At 45.4% G+C, this 26,116-nt stretch overlaps 1 protein-coding gene across 1 annotated transcript; it reads right to left on the bottom strand.

Moving 5' to 3' along the window:
* Window positions 1-21,896: 21,896 nt before the first annotated feature.
* Window positions 21,897-24,215, bottom strand: HEY1 (hes related family bHLH transcription factor with YRPW motif 1). The gene is made up of 5 exons (XM_076329509.1): window positions 24,105-24,215; window positions 23,885-23,960; window positions 23,724-23,807; window positions 23,527-23,608; window positions 21,897-22,719 (listed from the first exon to the last, which is right to left on the bottom strand). Exons 1-5 carry the CDS (start codon window positions 24,194-24,196, stop codon window positions 22,136-22,138), a joined length of 918 nt encoding a protein of 305 aa, XP_076185624.1. The 5' UTR covers window positions 24,197-24,215; the 3' UTR covers window positions 21,897-22,135.
* Between the last annotated feature and the right edge of the window lie 1,901 nt (window positions 24,216-26,116).

The raw sequence follows: 26,116 nt of genomic DNA, 5'->3' as shown, positions 1-26,116 counted from the left end.
GCTGGTGCAATAGTGCCATGCAGTGGTCAGTCTTAATAATGGTGATCATCTCTAAACACACGAGGGATTGCAAGGATTTCCTCTGAAGGATATCCATTTAGTCTGCTGCACAGTTTACACTAGGTCTTTATGTAAGGTAGATGGTAGCTCCGAAATCTGAAGACTGAGTCCAGACATTTTCAGGCTTAATTCCACTGTAACGTGAGTGGCACGACCACGGATAGCTGTAAGATCAAACAGGGCTGATATTTTTGTATGGAACAAGGAGTAGCCAGAATTACAGCTATTGCACCACCACCATCAGAAACTCTCATGACTATGAGAATATCTGCATTACTGAAACTTCAAACATGTCTAGAAAGCAACAGATAATACACAGCGGCCAGCTCAGAAGAAAGACCGAGGACATGATATAGGCAACGTCAGAAGTATAGGGGAGAACAAGAAAAGCTAGCATCAAAAACCATCAACAGATCAGGAGCTAAATGAACCATGAAATATCTCTCGCATTTGAAAAGCAGACTTCATCTGCCAGCAGAGGAGAGAGGATGGTCACCCTTGAAGCTCCATCCCCTGAAAAACCCCGAACACTTTCTCCACCCCCACCCCAATACTTGGAACTAGGGCATAAGACAGAGGAGCCTAAAATCCAGCCTACAGTATATATGTAAATGTAACCCATAGCTCTGTGAGCAGCAGAAACCAGAATATGCTATGGACTCCCCATGGATTAGGGGGTTCTCCAATGTACAATAAAATGCCTGTGCTTCAGCCATTTATAACTTCAGTGTTACGCTCATGCTCTGATAGCATCTGAGCTTTAACTTTTCTTCTGGGGAAATTAATGGAGGTTCCTTTTTCTATTCAAATGTCCACAAAGACCATAGGAATGCATATAGTTGATAATTTACTTAGGGAAACATTCACCTTCTTCAACTTTACAATGTGATGCCATGCCCCCTTTCTTTTGGGTGGCAGTAAATAGCTGCTGGAAAACATCTTCCTACCATAACAGGTTGGCTTTGATCAAATGGGTTCCAGAAAAGGAAGCTCCTGGGCAGCTCCTGAAGATGGAGGACATGAAAGGCATTATCCAAGATACAGCCCAGACAAGTGTGATGTGAGGAAACAGCCAAGCTTCAACTTAAATTTCTTTTAGCTATTATAGTTGCAACAGACTTTTAAACAAACTTTGGAAAACAAGTACACCATAATAAAATACATTTTAAAAACATTAACTCTTAAAATATAAAATTTGCCAGAGTCTTTTAGATAATAATTTCCACGGGTTCACAGAAGTTCACAAAAAATCCCCATGTACAACTGCTCGTGACCAGAAGAGGGCAAGCTCTGATTATTTAACAGGCAACTACAGCTGGTAAGTTTTACTTAGAAAAGCCTGTCAAGCTGTGTTCTATCCTGAAATCCTGCTTTAGAGCATCGTGGAGACTGATGTTCTACACTTGCCCTAAAATCTGGATTTGGGCTTATATGCAACATAAAAGATAATACTTTTTCTTTGGGCAAAATTCATTACTTTGGCTAGATTTCCTTAAGAATACAGCACTGGGCAGGCATTGTATAAGCTAAAGGATAGGGTAGCCATATGAATAAACAGGTTCAAATTAGCTGCTCTGTTAGTCTGGAGTTTAGGAGCTGGTTCCTACTCCCAGTCTGAACCAGCCCTCCTGAGTGCAGGATGGAAGCAGGAAAACCTCACTGCTTTTCAGCTGGATTTTGAGCAGGCTGGGAAAGGGAGACGCTCACAGCAGAAGCAACCAGACTCAGCAGCAACTTCCCTTCCTGAACTGTTTTACACTTACACATTTGCAAATGATGAAAAAACTGGTAGAGCGCTGTGGCATATGAACAGCTCTCAGTGAACCACGAACCAGTTACCCAGATTGCAGATTATCCCTGACAGGTATTAGCACGGGAGAAGCACTGGATAAATGCACATCTTCTGCCTCCAGGGACAGGTTTGGAAGCAGCATAGCTGCTTGATCACAAAACACAGCCTGTGCCTGAATTAACAGTTTCTGTTAGACCTTTAGATGTCCCCATGAAGGGCCAGCTCAGTTTTCCTTGTGCCATGCTCCTAGGACACCCTACCAATGCTGGAGGCAGCCTGACCAGACCCAGCATGGTGTGTCAGCACAGGTCCCTGCCTGCCCAGCCACAGCCTGCAGCAGAGCTCTAGGGGAAGGAGAAGGCATGCCCTGGGTGCTGCAGGGAAGGAGGACGCTGCCAGCTGCCACTGGGAGACAGCAGAAAATGTGGCAGCAGCACTCGAGTTGGGGGAACATAAGGGCAAAGTTGGGGGTGCCGCTTCTGCTTTGAGTTACCCCCCAGCCCTGGGACCTCAGGAGGGGTCCTGTGGGAAGGAGTGCTGTGCACGGGGTCACAGGATGTCCTGGGAGCTGTACTCTGGAGCCATCCAAGATGCTCTCCAGAACTGACACGGCTGTGTGGATGTGTGGCCCTGTGTGCCCCAGCTCACAGCAGATCATCAGCCTTGGGCATTATCTGTGTGTCCTGGCCAGCTGTTGGCTCCATAGTAGAGCTGACTGTAGAAATTGTACTACTTTTTTTATTTTCCAGTGCATTTTTACCCTCCTGCTTTATGCAATAATCAAATGCTTGGACTAGTTTTAAAAAAGTTAGTATTTTTCTATTAAAGGAGTCATGATGACTTTTGAAGGCAGGCAGTCATGTCTGTTCTCTCAGGAGGCTACCTCCGTAGCTGTGATACATCTCATCAGCAAACCAAGCTGGAATTTACAACATTGAAATTGGAGAGATTCTTCCTCATTATTTCCCATTATTTTTATGGTTATCCAAGGTTGCCAGTCTCTCCACATCAAGGCTGAACAGAGATTTTTTTTTTTTCTTTCAAAGCTACCTAGTTGTGGAAGACTAGGAGGAAACAATAAAAATAGAAGAGCCACCTAATATCATTCTTCCCTACCTAATAATTTTACCAAGAAATTGATAACTCACACATCTTCTTCCAGAGCTCTTGAACATGGAGAGTTTACAGTGTTGCCAGGCACACTTTTTGCCAGTGCAAGCTGCTGCTGTGCCTGGCACGTCCTGGGCAGGGCTGGGGAGTCCCATGTTCCTACCAGGCAGCCTGCACGCAGCTGTGCTGCTTGGACACTGTGACTGAGACACGGGCTGTTTGCACCATTCGGCCTCCGTGCTGAGGCCTGTTTAATGCTCATAGATGTAGCAAGCGGTCTTGGCTACATCTTTGGTTCTTTGGTTCTTTGCATTGCCCAAGGCATCTGCTGGCTCTTGCAGCACATGTCAAAGGATGTACCCAAACAGCCTTAAGCTCCCTAGCCTGGGCTCAGGGCCGGCTGAGCTCAGCCAGCTTGAAAACAGGATCTCCCCAGCCAAGCAACTCCATGCTGGGAGTCCCAGGACACGCCAGTGCAAGCGCTCGGCTGCTGTAGCACAGCTACGGGGGCTCCAGCTCACTGTGAGCTCGGCTCAGCCGGTGCAGAGGGCAGAGCCACCATGGCTAAGCAGGTCCCTGCAGACCCCGGAATCAAGGCAAAGCTGGCACTTAGTCCTGCACCAAACTCTGGCTCTTTTTCCCCCAGCGCCACAGGTTCTTCTGGCCAAGGCTTCCCATGTCGTAGCTCCCCACTCTTCCTGCAGCCAGGCTGGCTGCTCCTGTCTTTTTCTACTACATCCCAATTAGTCCTTGGGGGTTTTTGTGAGTATTAAAGCAGACTTGATTCCCTCTCTCCTCCAGGAGGCACTGGGTAAATCCAGTCAGCTGCCACGATGCTGAGGCTGACTCCCAGAGCCACTCAGCCACCTCCCTCCCTTTGCTGCACCTCTGCACCGAGACCTCCTCCAAAGGCGGATAGGAAGGGAAGGGTGTGGGCAGGACTTGTGGGCCTGTCCTGTAGCTCTGAGCAGGGCTCCCCAACACATTGACCGATTTTTCAAGCTTTTCCAGATTACTCCTACTGTTTCCCTCTGAATTAAGCAAGTACCTAACTGCAAAAATGATGTCTTGCAGGTTTGATTAATTCTGCATCTTTTGAACCTTCACTTGCAAGAGCAGCTGCACTGGGTGAGACCAAGTACTCGTTTGGCCCAGTACTTGGCCACTGCTGGTGGGCAGTGACAGATGCTCAAAAATTAGTATAAGAACAGTACAGGCACATAGCGATGCTTCTCCAGCCTCCAACAATACGCACTTCTGAAGCTGCCTGAGCAAGAATTACATAGTACATTTAACATCCCTGATGGATATTTTCTTTTATTAGTATGTCTGATCACTTTTTGAGGCCAATGCAAACTTCTGGTATCCGTAACATCCCACGACTGTGAGCCCCACAGGTGTTTGATTTCACCTGGTAGTGGTGTCTGCTATCTGCTACATCTTCAAGAAGCTCATCAGTTCTTTCAAAAAAAGAGAGGCAGGCAAGAAACTTTGAATTTGTTGGCAAAGAAGAGAAATTTCTTGGACAAAGTTCTTCTGTTCGTCCAGACCAGCAGCTCCCCAACTCTCTGAACCCTACTCACCCACCCCCTACTCAAACACCAGCATGAAGGCAGAGTCACCCCGCAAAAGTACAGTTTGCTTGTCTATAGTTCCCAAATTATTCTATTTCTTCCCAGTTTAAGCAGCGTAACTCTTGAAGATGTCTGTTTTAACAGACATGCTCCACAGTATTACACAACGGACGTACAGATGTGCCTTCCTGGCCTGCACAAGCCAGCTCCTGTTCTTGGCAGTCGCCAGCCAAAGAGTAGTCCTTCCCCTAAGGAGAGGGTCTTTCTCCATGAGGGATCTCAGAAGTAGAGTGGCTCTTCTGACTCACTGGAAATGAATACTCATGCACACTTTGTATTTTCAAAGCTTCTGGCCCGGGGTGAAAAGCTGCCACATGGAAACCCTCCTAGCTAGCACAGGTCACCCAGAGATGCTACTGCTTACTACTGTAAGTATGGAGCACTGTCCCAGACTATATGGAAAACTGGATTTTTTTTCTGTGTTTTAATACTGGAAAAATTCCTCTCTTTTTATTTGGACCAATAAAATATAGGGAATATTTTTTCATCTTCCCATTTTACTCCTTTCCGAGAGAAATTAGATTTTTCTTAGTTTGGAGGAGAATAATTAGCTACACTGGAAGGGGATCCCTGCTTTACCCTGTCCTGTAACACAGGGGGACCACCATGCAGTCAATTAGTATTTTACCTGTAGCCTTCTAAGGATTCTCCAGGCAAAGAGAGAAAGGCAAGAGGTTTCTAAATCGAAGATAATTGCTTTCCAGGGTGTAGGTGTAGCCTGTATCTCTCCTTTTTTCCACCACATTTCAGACTATTTTCCAACGGACTTAAAGGCAGGACAAAACCAAGAAATCAACTAAGTATTCCAGCTTGCTGAAGAGCCCTGTATGCATTTTGTACCTCGAAAATCCTACGCCCAGCATAAGATGATGTACAGATCTGGAGTGTAAACAAAAATGAATTATTAAAAAAGAAACACACCATGTTTCTAAGCAGTATATTGATTTCTGCAGTGGAAATCAAACACAAATACTCTGATACTGAATCCCAGCATAGCTATACCCATAAACTTAATCTTTCTTGGTTTGTGTAACATGGGAAAACATGATCTTTCTCTTTATTCTGCTCAGTGATTTATTCATTATTCTGGTGTTAACAATAACTTATTTTCTTTCCACTAGCCTGTTAGTAGAAGCTATAGTTGACTGAAAGCACAGAAAAGCTTTTGCACAGAGCATATTATCTCAACTAAGAAAAAGGCTTAAAACATGCTTTTGCATCTTTCCATCACTGTGAAGACAGTATTGTTCTTCAAATGACCACTATGTTTACAATGGTCTTAAAAGCAAACAGAAATGAAATATGAAATTACCTCCATTATACTTGGCCAGACAATGGCTGACTGAAAATACAGCTGCAAGTAGCTAGAGCAGTTGCAGTTTTATTCAGCAGCTGGTCTTAGGGAAAGACTATGAATTTGAGATATCAAAATGCCTAAAGAAGAGTTGGAACAACTCCGCAATTTTCTCAGAATTAGGTAAGACTCATGAATCTTACCATCTTGAGGGCTATTTCTGAGAAAATGACTGGAGATGGAGATAAATAGCATCAATGACGCAACAGACTTTAGGAAGACAAAGGCAGGTGGGTATGTGGGTGATACTATGAATATTCATGGAATTCATTGCATTGCATGAGGTAGCTGCTACACATCAACAGAGGTAAGCATGTCAGTAACTGCGGATATTTTATTACATCTACATCTGAGGAACAACTCCACTATGAAATTACAAATGTGGCACTTGCAATAGCAAGTGTAGCAGTCAGCCTGCTACTGGACAAACCATTAACTACATGTCTTCATAGGCTTTGGGTATGATATGCCACTAAAGTAATACAATCTATGAATCAGTAACAACTCCCTATGGAATCATAAAATTATTTTCACATAATTATCAAAAAAGCTGTAGAAAGAAACACCCTCTGACAAGGGACCAATAAGGAGGATTCTTCATGCAGAAGAGGAGAAATAGTCTATAGTCCTGGACAGAAACATGAAGCGGAAGCCACCTGTGGGACACAGAATGGCCACTCCTGCAAACAGTGGCCCAGATAGGTACATGGTTCTGGTGAAAATGTCCTGCATTCAGGTAGCTGCAATTACTTAGCCACCACTGACAGATTTTAAGCTGCCTTTGGGAAGTTGCTGGCAGTACAGACACTGTTCCTATAAACAGTATTAAATTCAAGGCAACTCCAAGCAGAAATTAAAGCTTCTCTAATTTTGTCTTCTCACCCACACTTTGGATGACTCACATGCTACCTACCTAAGTGGACCTCTCTCATGACCCAAGTCCTCCAGGCAACTGCCCTAGTTACCCTTACAAGCTACCTATCCCCTGAGTAAGCCTGTGCATGGCACTGGGCTTCATTTGGTACAGCAGTCGTAAGAGAATGTGAATCCATGAACTTCTCAAATGCTATTAAATGTCTTAGAAAGGACACACACACACCCCACACACACACCCACTTACTACAAACTGCTTCATGTTTTCTGGCAAAAGAGGTCTCAGAGGCCATGGTAGAGAAAAATATGTAAAGGAGAAGGCAGACAGTTTCTAAAATATGTCTGGTTTACTCCATCTTATGTATTTTGTCCACTATAGCATAAAATAATACTCACAAGTCCTGGTAAAAGTGTTTCATGGCAAATGCAGGTCATTCTTTGGGATCTGCATGAGGGGATGAAACAACATAAATAATAAGGTAACACATCATTTTGAGTGTTTGGACCTCATCAATTCATGTGCGCTTCTTGAAACAGTCCAACGCTTACCCTATGGAAACCTGTTTAAGTCACACACAAGGAATTGCACAGAATTCAATACTTGTTGTCAAACTGAATAAGTGTTTTACTTTGTGAAGAATTAACTTTGCCTCTCAAAAACCAGATGTGGATCTGCAAAATTACTTAAGGATAAGTTTATTTCCTTTTCTTTCCCATTAATCACAATCTGATTTACTTAATTTACTTAAACTTGGACTATTTTCATGGATTCTTAAAAGAGAATGGATTATAATTAAATGGCTGGGGCATTCTGAGCATATATGGAATCCTTTAACTGGATATCACTAGTAAGTGCTGCAAATGTTTTGTATTACGTTAGCATTTAATTGGTTTTGATCATTCATATTTTCATCCCTGAGAGAATATGGAATGAATTTTTGGTGTTGAAACATTATCTCAGTTTTTATTATTCTAAAGAAAAACTGATGGTGCTATAACAGTCACAAATAAATACATCCTGAAAGTAAAATCTTTTTAGTTATAGATTTAAACCTTTGTATTTTGACCATACTTTAAAAAACCACAATTTGAAATTAACTGTAAACTTCATAGAAAAGGACAAAACAACACTTAAGAGGTGTGGTCATTCATTTGATCTTTGCACAGCTAATCAGGGTCAGGGATCTGACCTCCATATTGACTAATACCAACAGAAATTTGTTCCACAGTGTCAGTAAATGTTGAATGAGGCTCCAAACAGGTCACTCAAAATCTCATAGTTGAAAAGCTGAGTCATTGTAAAAAGGAAACATTTAGAGTCACTTGAGTAAATAAGAAAAAGCACATACTATGGCCCTTCAGACAACATCCTCTTTTTATCTAGATACCATGGCATAATTTTCCCTAAAATGGAAAGTACGTTGCTGTTGATGTGGAACTGTGGCAACCATTCATTCATTCATCACGTATATCCAAATAGTACCTGTATCTGACTGCAAACTGAAAAAAGCAATATCAGCAAAGGAAATACTGTCTTTGGCTTCCTACAAAGGAAGAAAAATTTACCTGGTTAAGTACCTGTGACCCCGTGTGGGACTCAGCTCAGGAGCTGCATCTCTCCATTCTCTGACACAGATGAACTTTCTGGTTGGGCTACCTTCCTACCTTCCTGCTTGCCAGAGCTCTCGTGAATTTATCAGTCCTCGTTGTATTAATGAATCCATCAGAATAGTAGGTTTGGTACAAGACATACAAACAATAACAGACTCTACATCTCAATAAAGTACCTAAGCAGTGGCATCTATTAAGAGTAAGTCCTCATGTGCTGGATGCAGGCAACACTGGTCTCATGTTGACAGCAAGAAGAAATGCATGGAGGGGCTTGCCTGCTTTACTGTAGCTCCCAGTCACAAACCAACCTATCCTCAAAGTAGAAAGTCAGGCCACAGCCCTATCTAATTCTCCCATCATGTTAAGTGCTAAGCCTAAAGTCAAGGACATGTTGTATAGGTTGTAGTTAGGCATCTGTGAAGATGACTGCAAAGATTACTTTTATCTATTTTAATCCACCCCAAAGAGGAGTTTCTTTATCAGCCCTTTTGGAGAGAGATGTAAATGATAGTACCTTTATGCTCACTTGATTTAATGATACATGGTTTTGGGCCTGCTCCCAGTGGCCCATCGCACAGAACATTTGAGGGAAGCAGAAGAAACTGCTAGGAGTAGGAGAGCTCAGTAGTGATCCCACGTCATTTAAGATTATTTAGGATTCTGGCAGGATACCCCAAGTGAACACAGCACCATGTAGGAGCCGAATGAGGGAAGAACCCGGTTCATTCCAGTGTTAAAAAATGGTTGACCTTTCAGCAAATCCACTGGTAGTTGTATGTACCAGAGCAGGCCTGAAGTAAAGATAACAACAAATGATGCCTGGTGATGACAGCTAAAACCAGAGTCCTAAAACATTTATCTGCTGAACAGAGCCAAGCAAATCCTGAGCTTGTGCCTCTGATCAAAGGCCACCAAGAAAGAGCTGCAGCATTCCTTGGCACATTCAGGAGGTCCCATGGCTATTTTTGACAGCTACCATATGGTGGCCAGCCAATATATTCTGCAGATGGGCAGATGATCACATCTTGTTGACAAAGAGCTTTAAGAGATGTACTCTCTTAAAGAGATCCACAGTATTTCCAAGCTCTCTCCCAGACAGTAGCATCCCAGCACAGGGTGAGCTGCGACAAAGTGTCCAGCGGGTGATGGGGCACTTCAGCTCACTTCTCAAAAGATAATGCAGAGCTTATGGTGCTCTTTTAACCAATTCAGGGGAGACCTCAAAGTCACCCATACACCCAGAGGAAGGATCATGTCAAGGCCATGAAGGTGCCTTTGTCCAGATGAAGTCTGTTTCTGGGCACAGACGTGCTGTTTTGCAGTGTGTCTCAGGCAACCAGCGCAAACATAAATCTGTTCAAATTTGAGGGGTGTTTTACACAGAGCTGAAGCCCCTTTGAGTAACACTCTTCCGTCAGCAGAAAATAAATCGTGTGGATATTACACCGACTGAGCATCCCTATTAGCATTTTCAAACACAATGTCACGTAGGAGGATGCCAGAGAAGTAGTGAGAAAACAAAAGAGACTGCAAGCCAGGGTCTTGTAAGTCTCCAGTGGAAATGGTTTTCATGTCAAATGACATGTGTCAAACATGAGTCACTGCTGCCATTGCTCCCTACCCAGAAGAGGGAAATGTATACTCTGTGGTCAAGGCAGAGCAGGACAGGATGATAGATATTATGCAGTTTGACTCCAGTGCAAATGAGCTGTTAGGGTTTAATAAAGGTATCTCTCTATAATGCATATTACATTTCCATAGCACTCCATGAAAGGACTGGAAATAGAGCCTTCCAGCCAGTGTGAGTTCACCAACATTTCAGTGACAGAAAGCAATACTCTTGGAAAGGTCTCCTGAACCGCTGCCCGCATTTGGTAACTCTGGTGACTAATACGAAGCTGTTGTTTTAAAAACGGCATTGGAACAAGAAAACTGTAGTTCTGCTTCATTTTCCTCCCTGATTATGTGCCAAGTGGCAGTGATGACTGACAGTTTGATGCAAAGAAAAGTTTAGGTTGGGGTGTTATTATTTAGACATAAAAAAGACAAAGCACCTGCAAAAGTATGTACACATAAAACACGTCTTTTCTTTTTGAGAACATGGTCTTATATAAAGGGGGCTGCTTAAACTAAGAGCAAAGTGGGCCAATCCTCAGCCATTGCAGTATTTTGAGCAAAGCTCCAGCAGCTCACCAATGCCAAGAAACTGGCCTATTGTCTGCCTTTCAACCCCACTTCGTTGTGAGACTCGTCTTCAGTTTACCCAAGTTTAGTGTACCTCAGTAGCTCAGTCAACAGAGGGAAGTAGATGACAAACATTCCCTCCCAGAAGTGTGGGCTTACTTTCTGGCAGCTTAGCGACATGAGAGCTGTCGCTGATGCAAATCCTTCAGCCAGCACCGCTGTGCTTTGCCATCAGGCTTCCTCTCTAGTCAAGGCATCACTGCCTCTTAAAAGTCAAAGTGACATGGTTCATTTTCGATACCAGCAGTGTACGTGGTTTGAATCATATCTCACTTCTTCAAAGATTTGCCCAGAATGAAGCATCTGTTAGGAAAAAAATTGTAACGCTGATCCTTCCTTGCTCATCTGGACACCTTAGAGGCATGCGTGTCATTAAGGTCACACTGTGTCATCCCTTCCATGTGATGCGCAGGCTGGGTTATCTCTGAGATTATAGGAGGAAGTTCAGGGGCCAGGAGGGAGGATTTGCAGTGATGCCCGCAAGTGCTGTTACTTTTTAGGTATGCTTGTATGGGAGCCTGCAGGACTCGGACAGTTCAGTGTGCCCACCGCATTTCACTTTTCAGACTGGGCTTCTCCATTACTATTTTCTTATTTTTTAATAACAGTTAATTCAAACCTATTAATAGTGACTATTTCAACAGAGCATAAACACAACCCCTCATCTGGAATAGGCATTTGCAGGAGTGTGACACTCTCGCTCCAAAGAGATGCCAGTACAGCTCCAGAGCAGAAAGGTATTTTCTGACACTAGATTATTTTCTGTAAGGGATCTCTCGGTCCTCAGTGGCACCGAAATTATTATTTTGCAGTTTTGACCACGTAACACTTGATCCCACAGGTCTCAGGAAGAAAGGGCACTCTTGGACTGCAACAGGGATTTCATCCCCATGAAGACAGCAGGGTGAAACTTAATTATTACCCATCGTGCCAAGCCTCTGCACAGGTTTTTTGTTTGTTTGTTTTGGTTTTTTTGAAGGAAATCCTCCTTCTCTTGTGCCCTACATGTTAGAACTGAGCCCAGCCACAGTTGCTGGCTTTAGAGGGACAGGAAGGAAAGCCAAGGAGAGTCAGTCCACTGCGCCCCAACCTGCAAAAAGCCACGGAGACGTCAGGAGACAATACATACTATAAAGTCCTCTGCTGGAACAAAAGCACCCTCATTGCACTCTCGTTCTCTTTTAAATCAACAGAGTTGTAAAAGTTATTTCTATAGGCGCCTATTTTCTCTCTCTCATAAAATTGTATGAAAGCGTTTCCCAAACAGCCACATCACTATTGTGCAGCCAACACCCCCGCCCCAAATGGCGCTCCTCCGCTCCCATGGGCCACACCACTGAATACAGCAATTGCTCTGCTGCCTCACAACCTTCCTCCTCTGTCTTGTGAAAGTCAGAGCATAAACCAAAATTGTTCCAGAGACACTAGTCTGTAATGTGTTTTCTGTACACTCCCTAAGAAGAGACATAACTGGCATATTTTTGTATGTCCTTGAGAAAAGAGTTTTCCTTCCTGCTCTAAAGAGATAGTGTTTCTTTCCTTATGGAGGATCCCTAAACAAGCCTCCTGACCAAATTACAATTTTTTTTCTGACATCATCATGAGGAGACCACTTGCCCAAGGTTATAAGGGCTTCTTGTTCATTTCTTGAACAGGTTCTTGCCGTCACTCCAAGGTACAGATTGACCATTTGAAGCAACTGAGCCATGTGTAGGCACAGATGCTTTGCTGAAGCATCCAGTTGTTTATTTAGTGCTACACATTTGTGACTGTTCCTGGTATCAGGCAGTAAAACTAGAGAGGCAACAGAAGGAAAACAAGTAATTAGAGGGAAAAAATCTACTACGGTACTGCTTATGCCCAGGGAAGACTGTAAGAGCACAGCTGTGTCTGCAGCAAGTCAGGTTCTGGGCCACCTTGTGCAAAAGAAGCAATGTTTTATTGCCAGCTTGTCATCCAGGTAATTATGTTCATTTCATTAATAGAGGCAACTTCATTCAGAATAAAGGTCCAGCCCAACTGATGGTGATCCTACCTCTCGTGTCCAGGTTACTGATGAGTCACGCAGTGTTGGTAACCACCATGACATTTCTGGCAAATGAGGAGGATTGAGGGGAGTATCCTCTCCCTTCACACACAAGCCTTTCCTCAACCTTAACCTCTTTCCACAGTCCCAACCAGTTTCCTTTCATGCCTTTAACTCCTCCCAAAGCTGCACTCTGACTGCAAATTTTCACCTCCTAGACGTTTTTATCACTGCAAGATTTTCCACTGGAATCCCAGCTTGCACTTCCCTGTGTCCCTACCATGACCCAGCACCACACTGGCAATCTGTGCCATCTCAACAGAGCCTTCAGCTGTGCATCCCCCTCCATCACCCCCACGCAGAGCTCCTCGAACAGATACTTTTCTCCCCCTTAAACCCACTCTTCTCTAGGTCTGGACCACATGAAGACCACATGTGGCCACCACTTATCCCTCCCAGTTGAAGGGGTCTAAGTAGCAAATCCAAGACCTTCAGCCCCACTGATGAACCATGTGCTTGATGATCTGAGACATCGTAAGGGAAGCTGTGCCTTCAAATAATTTATTTAAGACCTAGTACATTATACACAAAAGACTGTGTTAAAAATACAATGTTGAGTTGTGAAGTCAAACACACAAAAACACATCTAAGGGGAGTATTAATTTTGCCTAAGAAATCTGTTTCATTCCAACCACTGGCTGGATTTTCTTTCATCAGGGAGTAGTGAAGGGGTCTAGTTGTTGCTGAAATAGTTGAATGTGTTAGGAGACTTTGGAGTGTGAAATACACTCCTACAGTTAAGGGTACTGAACGGTACTGTGGGAACTGGATTCTTTTTTTTTTTGCTTCTATTTACATAAAAATGTGGGAGACTAGGAAAAGGTTTCCTAAAGGTTCTCGCTGCTCCTCACTGCCTGAAACACTGACATGGGAAGTAGCTCAGTCTGATGTGAAGAAGTACTCACCCTCTCTGGCTTCCAGAAAGTCAAGAGCAGCTGTGCTTTGAATCCAGGAACTGCTGCAGAAGTCCTGAAGAAAAAAACCAGCCCAGTTTGAAACACCTCAGCCAAGCATCTCAATCAACTATTTGATTTTCAACTTTCTGAGTCCCAACTCCCTACCCAGAACGTAGTGCTACACCTCCATGGGACACTGCAAATACCACTTAACTTTGGGGAAGCGAATGTAATAGTGTTGAGACTGAAAAGCCCTGGGGATAGGGAGAAGGAGGCTTATTAATAAAAACTTCCTCTTTAGAGTCAGGCTTCAACATAAAAGGGGTCTCAACTTTTCCCCTGTACCACTGTACCACTCCCCTAGAATACATGTCATTCTGCAGCTTCTGCGATCTTGGAACAAAGCGGGACTAGATGCTGGATACAAGTTCTGTATACAAATATATCTTCATCATCTCTCACTGCCCCATAGGATTAACAGCACTGTTGCAACAGTTCTGCTAGTACAAACGAGTGAGGAGCAGACACTGTCACCAAAAAATTAAATCTGAGGTGGCACTAGCCCCTGGCAAAGTCTCCTCTAGTGTTTTTCAGTCCGTCAGACATAGTTGTTAAAGGAACCTTGTTTGGGATGTGTCAAATACAATCTCATAAAAATCTCCTTTCTGATGGGAGTTTTGGGTTATAAAAGTTAATGCAATGAAGATAGCTGAGCTGAACAGGCTGTTTCCCAATAGACTCTGGTATAAAAAGTATTTCATTATATAAAGCTTGAATCACAGCTTTCTCAGCAACTGTTTGGTACAGACTGGGTTTCTATCTCACGCAAGGCAATGAAAATAGTATGGAGGAAAGGCTTCACTTCCTAGCAGAGGAACTGGCAATAAGAAGGGATTTTGAACCTTTTTTTTTTTTTTTTTGCATTAGAAAGTATACAGCCAAAATGAAAGCTAAAGAATAATTTCATTATTGCTCCCTCTTTGCTTAAAAAATGCTTGAAGTCAGACTGTCTGGCTAGCACATTATAAGGATATTGATGTTGTTAAAAAGGAAAAAAAAAAAAGCAAAGCAGGGATTTTTCTACCTAGAAACCTGATGCGTCACTCCTTCAGCTTTGTCCCTGGGGGCAGACCATGGGAATTCCCAGTCTTGGGCCCCTGTGGCTCTCAGCCAGCCCTGCCATTGAAGCTGTGCTTTCAGCCTGGGATGTTGCTGTGCTGCAGGGGCGGAAAATGAGGCTTCAGTCTGTTAACTGGCAGGATGAGGTCAGGCCTGAGGGGGCTGTGTAAAGAGTCCTGCAGACCTCTGTCAGCACCATGAAGAAGCAGGGAGCCTTCTTACTGCCCAGAGAGGAGATAAAAATTAGACAAACGTTGTCTAAAACAACAACCCAAAGATTTTTAAAGCCCCATGACAGATTTTGCTTTAACGTCTTTCAGTGAGTACCTTGACTCATTGAGGGCTCTCGCAGCTTTGTGGCTGGTTGGGCCGAGGTGGGGGGTATGTGGGATTTCAATCCTCTCTTTTGAAACAGGCACGGATTTAACAGGTGAGGGGGTGACAACCATTGAGCTTTAGATCTACAATCACACCTCTCGGTGTGCTCGTTTGATTTGATGCTCCAAAACTTGGGACATGGCTGTGGCCACGTGGCAGTTCAGCCCCTGGCTTCAGGTGGGGGCTGCACCTGCCCCTTGCTCAGCCGATACTGGCTTATGTGGTGGAAGAGGTCTGTGCAGCTGGACCTGAAGTACAGAGGGCCAGATCTCAGATACCTAATGGAAGGGAAGGGTTTGTCTTCAAAAGAGCTGCTCTTTCTGCTTGCATGGCCCTTACAACACACCTCTGACTAACACATCTTACCCCTCCCTGCCCACACCGACTTAATGGGTATTTGGTTTTGTCCAACAGGCATGTGCACCATTCACATCTCCACCTATACCAATTCTTAACAGGGTAAAGTTTAATCATTATTATTCCTGGTGCTATTTTTGGGAAGAAAAAGAGTAATTTTGTCATTGCGTGCTCCAGAAAACATGAAAGTCTCTAAGGAGCCCAAACTTCCTGTTACCAATGCCTTCAACTTCGCCCCACCTTTGGGAAGCACAGGCAGCTCGTGGAAGAATGTCATCCACTCTAACAATTGATTTTCTTATGTACAATAACGTCAGGCCTTTTAAATAAAAGGCTGACCCGTCTCCTTCTAAAATAATTCGTCTGTTTTATGGAGTGTTGTTCTGATTATATACAATTCCCACAAGAAGGGAAGTACCTTTAAAATAAGGACTATTCAGTACTAGTACAGGATTTCCTCTTGTTGTTGATAATTTCCTCTTAACAGAAAACGCAATGAATCCCAGAGAAATTCAAAGGGGCAATCTACAGACAGTTAGGCATCTACATTATACAGGGAACATTGTTCAATCAAATTGATGTTTTCCTGATGAAGTAAAAAATAGATCTACCTGCTGTGTAGCATGTAAGGGTTCCTACAGCACAGACTTCAGTTCCCTTTGCTACATTTTTAATCCCTATCCAATCCCACAAACTTTTACGTAACCATCGCTGAACAGCGATGACAGATGACAATTATTCTCATTTCATCTTTTGATATTGAAATTCAGCCTCTGAAATGGCCTCACTGTTAAAGAAGACTGGCTTGGTGATAATAAGAAGCAGTATTACCACGTTATTACCTGCACTATCAATAGCATATATATAATATGAAGCAAGTTAGCAACTCTGCATTCTCTCTACCAGATGTTCCTTATCTCAGAAGCGGGCTTCATATTCCCTTTCACTAGAAGAGCTAGTTTTCCACTACTGGTCTGAGCATGCACCTGCCCTGCTCACCTGATGGCGAAGGAGACCTCATACCTACATAGATGGCTAACACATGCCCAAAACCACCATACCAAAATCCAGGAGCTAAGCAGCTGCACCAGCAGCCGGGTGGTAGCTGCTGATAAAGGCTGAGCGATTTGTGGAAACGGCTGCCAGTCATTAGGAGCTCCTATCAGTTATCCTGATATTTCAAATTCTCTGTCAAGTTGGGTCACAAGCCCCCTCTCGTGCACGGACCATGCTTTAATTCCTTGACCTCCTTACACTCACTTGACCAGATTGTACAAATGCTACCAGTAAATTATGCTGTGATGCATTCTTATAGCCGGCAGTAGTCCATCTGAGCCCTGGTTCCTCCCTAGCCACTGAGATGACCCATCAAATTCGATGAAGACATTCACACACATTTGTTACAGCACCTTACTGGTTTTAAATTACGTGCCTCAGTCTTCATATGTTGCTCATCAGATTCTGGCTTACTGAGCAAAACTATGAATACTAAGAGTATTACCTTCCCCACTCTGAATCCTTTGCATACTTGCATGCAGCTTATTTTGTCATCTGACATCACTTATTTCCATATCTCTGCAACAGGCAATGCAAACAATGCAACTCTTCATTCATCTGTTCACAGCCTCAGTTTTCCTCTGATCCTGCACATCAGCCTTCCTTCCTGCTCTCTCTCTGCCATTCTCTCACAGAGCTGTTCCACCAACTTTTCTACTCCCAACATCCTTTCTTCTGTGAAAGCAACACAAAACAGAGAAATGCACGTACCGTCAGTGTTTAACCTGTTACTACTGCCTGTGCCTAGATTTTACAGCTTACCTTGGAGAAAGACAAGCCACCTGGAAAGTTCCAAGAAACCTTTCCAATGCAGAGAGAAGAGAGTGGTCTGCAGAGGTCTCCCTGTGCTGAGGCTGCCCCGACGAGCAGCAGTGCAGAAGATGCGCAGAACTGGCTCCAGCTACCCCTCCCTTCCTTTCCAGGAGGCTTCACCTGAAGAAAGCGGCCTGGTAAAAGGCTCTGAAAAGGTCCAAGCAATGTAATGTGGTTAAGGGCTTTGTAAGCAGGGCAGAATGCCCCTGGTGCTCAGCTGTTTTGCACACTTAGATAAGCCCATCCTGCATTATACAGCTGTGTTACATGATCTATTGAAGAAAAAAGAAAACACAGCTGGAAGAGAACCTCTCTCTATGAACTTTGCTCTGCTGGGAAGGCTTGGGCAGGCTGCACACAGCACGGGTCAAAGCGAGGCGGTTTGGTCCACTCCTTCAAGCTGCATGAATAATTAGTAGAATTTGCTAGAGAAAAAATTGCGTGGGACTAGCTGGAATAAGAGAGAACAACATATAATACCCAAGCACTTCCTTAATAAAAGCTTTCACCAAATGAACGCTTCAGACTCCCAAAAGACACCTTCAAGTACCTGTATCTTACTAGGCATTGGCATTTCAATATTTATTACTGCAGTCAAGCTACTATATTGCAAGCATGAGTCAATGCCTGCATCTTCTGGCTCCAGAAGAAAGGGACTGTTCTGATTTTTATTTATAAGCTGGGCAAGTGGAGAGAGAGGCATTCAGTTACAGGCAAAGCACACGCTGCTCTACGAGACCGGGTAGGCTGGTTAATACATGGACACATTCGTGCCTTAGCATCCTGAGGCACAAGTACCACAACCCATCTCTGCAACCTTTCATGTAAGGCCTCAGAAAAGGGCTTTGTAAATCATTTTTGTTGCCTTCCAGCGCAAAGCCCATGACCTCCACATTATTCATTAAGACTTCCAGCTCCGTGTAGAGTATGTTACGATCCAAACTGGCAGTTTCTGGCAAGAAGCGCTTGTGAATATGCACACAATATAAAACAGGAAGAAGGATTTCAGTTTATCTGTGCTCACTTGGGCTTGTCTGTTGCTTGGAAAAAAAAACTGGCAGGCTTCCCACCACTATGCAATAGTCTAGGAAGGCTCCTGTCACCTGGGGACTCACATGCTGATGTGTGAGTGAAGAGAGCAGTAGCCAGGATTCATGGGGTTTTTAGCATGATCCTAATAAACTCTGTCATGCTACTAGTGTTAAGACGGGAGCGCTGAACAGAAACTGTCTTAAGAACTACTGACAGCTTCTTTCCAAAAGCTAAAAAATGTCACTTTCATGAGCTATTCCTTTACGCCAAAGCACAGAACGGATTTCCAAAGGTTTGTATCTGGTTTTATGCAGCATTTACCAGCCTCTTAAATTTATTCTGCACTCAAATCCAGCTTCCTTGATAAAGGAAGATAATATTAGCTTATATGAAATACCACATCATCTTACATCCCACACAAAGCTTTAGCCTGAGGATTTCCGGACAGACACAGTTCATCCAAAGCAATTGAAGGTAGTCGGGGGGTCATGGGATCAAGTCACACATGCCTTTCCTTTCTCCTCCAGCATCCCTCTGGTTGAGCTTGTGCTCCTAAATTGCTCTTTTGCAATAGGGTAAACAAGTAAATGTTTTGGGCTCGGGGGATACCTGTTGTCTATAGAAGGAAGCTGATTTTGCCTTTCTCAGTTTGTCTTTAGAAACCTAGCATCCCATAGGAAAGAAAAATAGCGGACCATCTCAGAACTGTAGTTTTTGAGAAACAGCAGCATTTGTCATTCATATAGAAAATTTCCAGCTACCACTGTCTCTTGATGAAAGGAGAACAAGCACTGCCATCCCTTTTTCACAGCTGACAAAACAGATACGGATTAAGTGATTGCCCAGCATGATTTACTAAGTTAGCAGCACAAGTGGTAATACAGCCCAGGTAATACATGCTTTTCCCATTTGAATTACTATTTTTTGTGAGTTCCTAGAATTCGTTCATCTCTTTCTATGATAACAATCAGTAGATTTTGAGTCTCTAAAAATTAATATAGACTTACTGCAAAAGTTGAATAAAATTAGTACTTTTCATTAATACCTTTGCCATTGGTAATGGAAAGAGAAGACAGTGGATAGAGGCAAACACCAGCAGCTAAACTTTTATTGCACTCTCTGCTTCTGAAGTCCATTCAAGAGTAGGACAGTGGGACAAAAATAATTATAGGGGTCTTTCTACACAAAAGAGCCAGCTATTTAGAGGCAGGCAAAGTCATTTGAATGTCAATGAAATAACCATTAAAAGGCTGAGAAGCATTGCCATTTATTAAAAGATCTAAAGAATAGTTGCCTGCACTATAGCAATCTTCTAGGTAGGAGTTGTTAATTTGGTATAAAAACCTACTAGGGACAGGGCAAAGCATAATTAAACAGGAGACAATGCACACTGTGAAAAGGAAACTGGATTTGGAATTTTATAGCCTCTTACTTCATGTTTCTACATGAAATACTATGCTCTATAATCTCTCCTTAATAACACCTATGTATTTCTAGCTCCCACAGTGTTTTCGTTTCATTTCTAGCACTGGTCTCCTACAGCCTAGGGAGGAAGGTAAAACAAGGTTACGCACTTGAATGCCCTCCCACTCTTTCCAGCCTCACGGCAATCCTTCTTCCGAGAAAGCCTCTCATCAATGCCACTCCTTAATTGGCCTGAGAGCCCCTCTTTAAACAAAGCTCTCGTCTCCCACAGGGCCGAGCACTTTCTGCTATGCTGGCAGAGCTAAATCCAGACAAGGATGTGCCATTTACCAAGACAAGTGTACTACAAATTCAAATGCACAGGAAAGAAGCGAGGTACTTCCAGGAGAAGTTGTTGATGTGCTGCAGGTAGAGATTTGCAGGTAGGAGGGACAGCATCTGGAGAAAACCTTCTATCTACGTGTAAGCCTGTCAGGTTGTTACTTCAAGACAAAGTGTAAGACGGTAGTAATACTGCTCAGTAACAAATACAGATCAGTCGGAGACCTTGGGTAGACACTGCACTCATGCACTGAATGTGAGCTAAACCAGACTGTTAGGTACAAAGCTTTGTTACAGAGCTATAGGGCAGATAAGACTTCATGAGTTAGACGGGAAAGGACTCTGCATTTTCTAAAGATGATCACTTTTTAATATTAATACAAATCAGTAAGAATATTCAGGTGCAGTGCAGCTTTCACCTCTTCTTTAGCAGTAACCCTGGTCTCTTCGCCGTCCGCCCACACACTGCCGGGCAAGTAGAAGTGACACACAAAACGTATCCTAAATTTTCATCCCCTCGACTGTTATTCTGTGGCACCGCGGTTCTTTATGTGCTCAGCTAGTGTAGCTGAGTATACCACAATATTTGAGAAAAAAGCAAACACAAATGCCCACAGCAAGACTAAACAGCAATTGTTCGACATCTCCCGTGATACCCAGAGGCATAGAATTCTCCCCTGATACGTATCAGACAAACGTGTCATTTAAAATACTTTGTTCTTTCTCCTTTATTTAGCCACAACACAAATACAAGAGCAGTCAAACCCCGTCCAGTGGAACTCACTAGATAAACCTGTTTGGATTAAGATTCTCATGAAATCAGCCAAAATATACATGTACACGCACACACTCTCACGCACACAAGAATGCAGCAGAGACCTTACAAAATGAGGAGTGGCACTGAACTGCACCTAAAACGCAACAGAAAAAAATCAACCGGTTAGGATACATCTGTTAAGCAACGAGGCTGTGCACTGAACGGGTTCCCACTGTACCATTCCATCGGCTATTTCAATCAGCATCATTCGTTTCAGGTGCAAATTTGAAGCTCACAGAGAGAAACAGCCTGATCTCAGTTACCCAAGAATATGGGGTAATAGAACAATTACTCCACTGTAACTCAAAGCAGAATCTGGCCCTAGGAAATGAATATGCATATGACCGGCTCCGGCTGGAAGACTATTGCAGGTGACACCTTTTTTTCCCCTTCACTTTCCCAGCAACTAAACCCATCACCAAAACAGTGCGTAATTTGGCTTTTGCACCCTCCCCACTCTAGAGTTTGCTCTAAAGCACATACTGCTCCTTTTGGTGGAAGAAATAGCATAGTGATTCTGTGATGCGAGTAAATGTCCACTAGGGACTAGAATAAGACCACCAAATATACCAAACCACTGCAGAAGAAGTAGAAATTGGGCTGTTAGATAAAGCTGGTCAAGCTTGTCCATCTGATTTGTCAACGCTTTGTTCAGAAATATAAGACTCAAATATAGTTTACAAAAAGAGTAATTCTTTATAGAACATCTCAATGTCAAAATACTAACAAAAACACAGCTTGTTAATGCTGAGAAGAGTGGTCTTGGAAAAATTAAAAACTAAACTAGGCCATTGCTAACAATAACAGGTGATATCTCTTCACAAAAAGGCGGTCTGATGTACTCAGGAAAAATGAGACATTTGAAACAAACTGTTTACAAAAGTGATTTAAATGCTCAGCACAGATCTAGCACAAGTGTTAACAACCACTATTGTAATTTTATTTTTGGACAACTTCAGCAACTATTTTAAAAAAAAATTGCTAATACAAAAATGTAGAAAACAAAAAGAAAAATCCAAAGAGACAGTTTTTAGACAAACTTAGTTAAGGTGAAGCTGTACCTTTGTCCCAGTTATTAAGAACTTCAACTTTAAGCGTGGCATAACCCAGCTCAGCTAGGTTTGTAGGCTTCCCCACCCTTACTAAAGAGTTAGTTCTTAGAAGGCTCCAATCTCAGTCCCCCAGGGTCTGTATGGTTTGCCAAGGGTTGCTGACTGCGTCGGTGCAGATGGGCTCAGCACGTTGGGGGACAGCAGATGGAAGGAGCCAAACGAAAAGGGGAACGCAGACAGAGATGCCATGGAGGAGAGAAGAGGAGGAGACAGTTTGGTAGTAGATGTGACCACGGGAAGCACTGGTCCAACGCTGCCATTTGGGGGCACTCTGAGTGAGGAAGTTTCAGCATGTGGGGCGCCAATTCTGGTCTGGTGATGTGGGTCTGTGGAAGATGCTGTAGTACTGGTATTACCGTGCCCGCTTTGAGCCAGCAGCAACGGATGAGATATGTGAGGGTGATGTCCAAAGGCACTGCCCCAAGGGATGTGTCCAATGCCAGTGTGTGCGCTACTTGCTGCTTCCCGTTGAGAGGCGTAGTTATTGAGATGAGACACAAGTCGAACTCGCAGAGGATCGGAGGCGTCCAGACCCTCTATAATACTAAGGTATCGAGCAACTTCAGCCAGGCACTCTCGAAACCCTAGACTCCGATAGTCCATAGCCAAAGCATGAGCATCAAAATAACCTAAGAGAAAAGAACAAAGAATGCTGTTTTCTAGTCATTGACTACATGTAGCCTCCCCACTCCACCCTCCCCTATAAGCATATTTCACTTGGATGTGGTTAGTATTCCCAACCATAGATGAGCTGCCAAGCTCCTTTTTTTTTCCTTTTTCTTTTTTTGTCTAACAAGCTTTTCTTTTATATCTGTGCTGTGGTGCTGCAAGTCCCAAGACCAGTCACAGACTGCCATTTTTAATCTGAAATTGCACACTGCCACTGGAGGAAAGTACTTTTGTTCACATCTCCCCAGTGCAAGCGAAACCACAGCGCAATGAAATTCATTAGAAACACAAGTCCTAACTTATCAGAGGGGACTTCTGCAGGCAACATACTTTTTTCCTAAAAGCGCATTTCACCATTTTTGCTAATTCTCTTCATTACTCATTTCATCCTGTATTTTTTTCTAGTTTCTGTTCTGAACTTTCAGAAAGTTAGAGAAACAAACATTTAACAACGACAAAAACTTTGTGTTTTCCAAGTTGCCAAAAGCTGATTCACTTTGCAGAGCTGACACATTGCTAGAGAGACTTGTAATCACTCTCCCCTAGAACAACCTGGAGCTAGCACTGTAAAATGTTTCAGTGCTAGCGATGCTGCAAATCTTGTCAAGTAGAAGAAAGTCCCAAATTCCTGACGAAACATGAGAGTTTCCATTCACTTTCTCCAAGCACCCCCGCAGCACACTGCACACCAAGTGCTTGGGCGCGCACTCCTCTCACAGCAGCCTCTCCACAGAACTGCTGACCCACTGTCAGGCACGAAACTTTACCTTTCCCTCCTGCTGTATGCAGCATTTTCAGATGATCGACAGTCATCTGCAGAATCTCTGCTTTTTCCAGCTTGGCTGATCCCTAGGAGAGAAGGGGAAGCACGAAACTTTTTAAGCAGAACCAGAGACGTTAAAGAGGGGCGACCCTTCCTCCCGGGGGCAGGGGGGAGGCAGCGCGGAGGGTCACTGGGCGCTACCTGCTTCTCAAAGGCGCTGGGCACCAGCCTCCTCAGCTCAGACAGGCTGTTGTTGATGCGATCGCGGCGGCGCTTCTCGATGATCTAGGGCAGAAAGCGGAGGGTCAGGGGGCGGGCGGGCCGGGGCTGAGGGGAGCCGCGGCCGGCCGGCGGGCACTCACCCCTCGGCGCCTCTTCCTGGCCAGGATCTGCGAGGTGGTGGAGGGAGACATGGAGCCCGCGGCCGAGCTCAGGTTCCTGCGGGGAGCAGCGAGACACCGGTCACCACCGGCACCGCCACCCCGGGGAGGGAAGGAGTGGGGGGAGGTCGGGGCTCCGCGGGGCTGAGGGGAGGGAAGGGGCGTCGGACCGCCTCACGGCGCCCACCCTGCCTGCGCTCACCCATTCTCGTCCGCGCTCTCCTTCTCCACCTCGACGGCCTCGTCCAGCTCCTCGCTGTCCGACGAGCTGTACTCGGGGTGCGCCCGCTTCATGGCGGCGGCGGCGGGGCGCGGGCGGCCGTCGGGGAGGCGGCGGGCGGCGCGCGGGAGGAGAGCGCCCAGCGGGCGCCCTGCGCCTCGCCCGGCACCCGTCTCCCCCATGGCGTTCCCACGCCTCGCCTCTTACCCGCCGCGGGCGGGCAGGCGGGCAGGCAGGCAGGCAGGCGGGCTGGCTGGCTGGCGGGCTGGCGGGCGGGCGGGCAGGCAGGCGGACGGGCGGGCGGGCAGCAGGCAGCCGGGCAGAGCACGCCCGCCGCCGCCCGCTGCCCAGCACCGCCACGCGCGGCCCCCGCCGCCCCCATTGGCCGCCGGCGCGCCGGCCTCAGCCAATTGCCGCCGGCCGGCCGCTGGGCCCCGCCCCCTCGGCTGGGAGCGGGGCGGCGGGGGAGGCGCGGCCGCGCGCCGCCGGCCGTGGGAAAGCGGCGCGGGGCGCGGCGGGCGGCGGCGCTCCGGCGCGGGGCGGCGCGCGGCAGCGGCGGCCGCCGCGTGCGGGCCCCGGCGGCGGGGGGGCCGGGGGGGGGGGGGAGCACGTCCCGGGCTGGGGAACCAGGCGGTGTCCCTGCCGTGAGGAGCGGAGCGGAGCGGGCGCGGTGGGCAGGGCAGCTGCGGGGGGCCCTCGGGGTTGCCTTCAGCCCTCGCGCCGGGGTCCTCGGTAGCCCGAGCCCTGCGGGTTGATTACACCCTGTGGAGGGTAATTGCCTCTTCCGAGGCCGGCGTGGCTTCGGAGCGCTTCCCCGAGGCAGGCGGCGGCAGCGAGGCCCTGGGCGTGCGGCGTGAGGAGAAGGGGAAGCCTGAGCGGGAGCAGCTTGCCCTCCTTCGAAAAAAACAGTTACATGGGTGGCTAAAGCCCGAAAGTTGAGGAGGGTTAAACTTCGGTTTTTTTCTTTGTTGGCAGTGCAAAGGAAATCAAGGCGTTCCTCTTGACTGTGCCTTTCTAAATGGCAAATCTGCCAGCCAAATCCTTTCCTTGTCTCCCCCCCTGTATTTTGGAGGTGGGGAGAAGCTGGAACAGTTTTTAAGCAGCTGAAAGCAAATGCGCTTTGCTATGCAGTTGCTGGCAAGGAAGAAGGGATGACAGGAAAGGTCAGCGTTGCATGCGGTATGTGCAGAGTTCTGGCCGGCGCGCTCACAGTGAGTGCATGCTGCTTTGCACTAAGCAGGGCCCTGAGCTTGGATGCCATATTTCCCCAAATTGCCATGTTCCCCAGCACAGGTCCTCTTCATTCTGCCAGCTCTCTCAGGCTGAGGTACTGGCAAAATGGGTCAGGTGAAATGAGGGCATACTCTTTGAGGTGGTTTCATAATAATTAAATTTTCATTTACATGAAGCCTTTCAACTAAAGCTCCTTTTCTAATTTGATTGTTTTGTGTTTCGCAACTGAAGGGGCTGGAGGATAACTAGGATGTGCACAGTGTGACAGCAAAGAATCGATGAACCCAGATTTCCCCATTTCAGGACCCTGGAATAGCTGCTTTCAGCCTCCCGATGTTTAGGTAAAAGTTCACGGCACAGAGTTGCTCTCGATTTCATGCAGATGCCCGTATTTTTGCAAAGCATCTCTGGTTGGAAGGGAAACGGAAGCAAGGACCAGGCTAAAGGTAGTAAAAGAGCTGCAGGTAAGAAGATGGAAACAGTCCTGCAGCCACCTCTAAGTAGCTAACAGAAGATGATAGCAATATTCTGTTCCCACATTACATTTTTCATAAATCTATCCTTTCTGCAGTGCTACAATTAAGCTTGTGTCAGCACTTCTATTACATCTGCCTTTCCAGCCTCTATATTTTTGTTGTAAGACATCTCTGCCTGCACCACTTGCTTTTACAGGACCAAAAGCCAGGTCAGTGGCAGGCACAGTGACATTCATGCCTTTCTGGCCTGCAGACTACACATCAGACTTCTCCCATCCAGGCATG

This window comes from Aptenodytes patagonicus, chromosome 2 (assembly GCF_965638725.1).
Source record: "Aptenodytes patagonicus chromosome 2, bAptPat1.pri.cur, whole genome shotgun sequence".
NCBI classification, from domain to species: domain Eukaryota; kingdom Metazoa; phylum Chordata; class Aves; order Sphenisciformes; family Spheniscidae; genus Aptenodytes; species Aptenodytes patagonicus.
The sequence above is the reverse complement of the archived record's forward strand: the minus strand, read 5'-3'. Positions and strand labels throughout refer to the sequence as shown.

Bases quoted from the DNA above. Each gene is read 5' to 3' on its own strand.
- HEY1 (XM_076329509.1), bottom strand. From the start codon at position 24,196: ATGAAGCGGGCGCACCCCGAGTACAGCTCGTCGGACAGCGAGGAGCTG. The intron at 23,961-24,104 runs GTGAGCGCAGGC...TGCTCCCCGCAG, and splicing joins GAGAGCGCGGACGAGAATGG to GAACCTGAGCTCGGCCGCGG. The intron at 23,609-23,723 runs GTAGCGCCCAGT...CTTCTCTCCTAG, and splicing joins CCAGCGCCTTTGAGAAGCAG to GGATCAGCCAAGCTGGAAAA.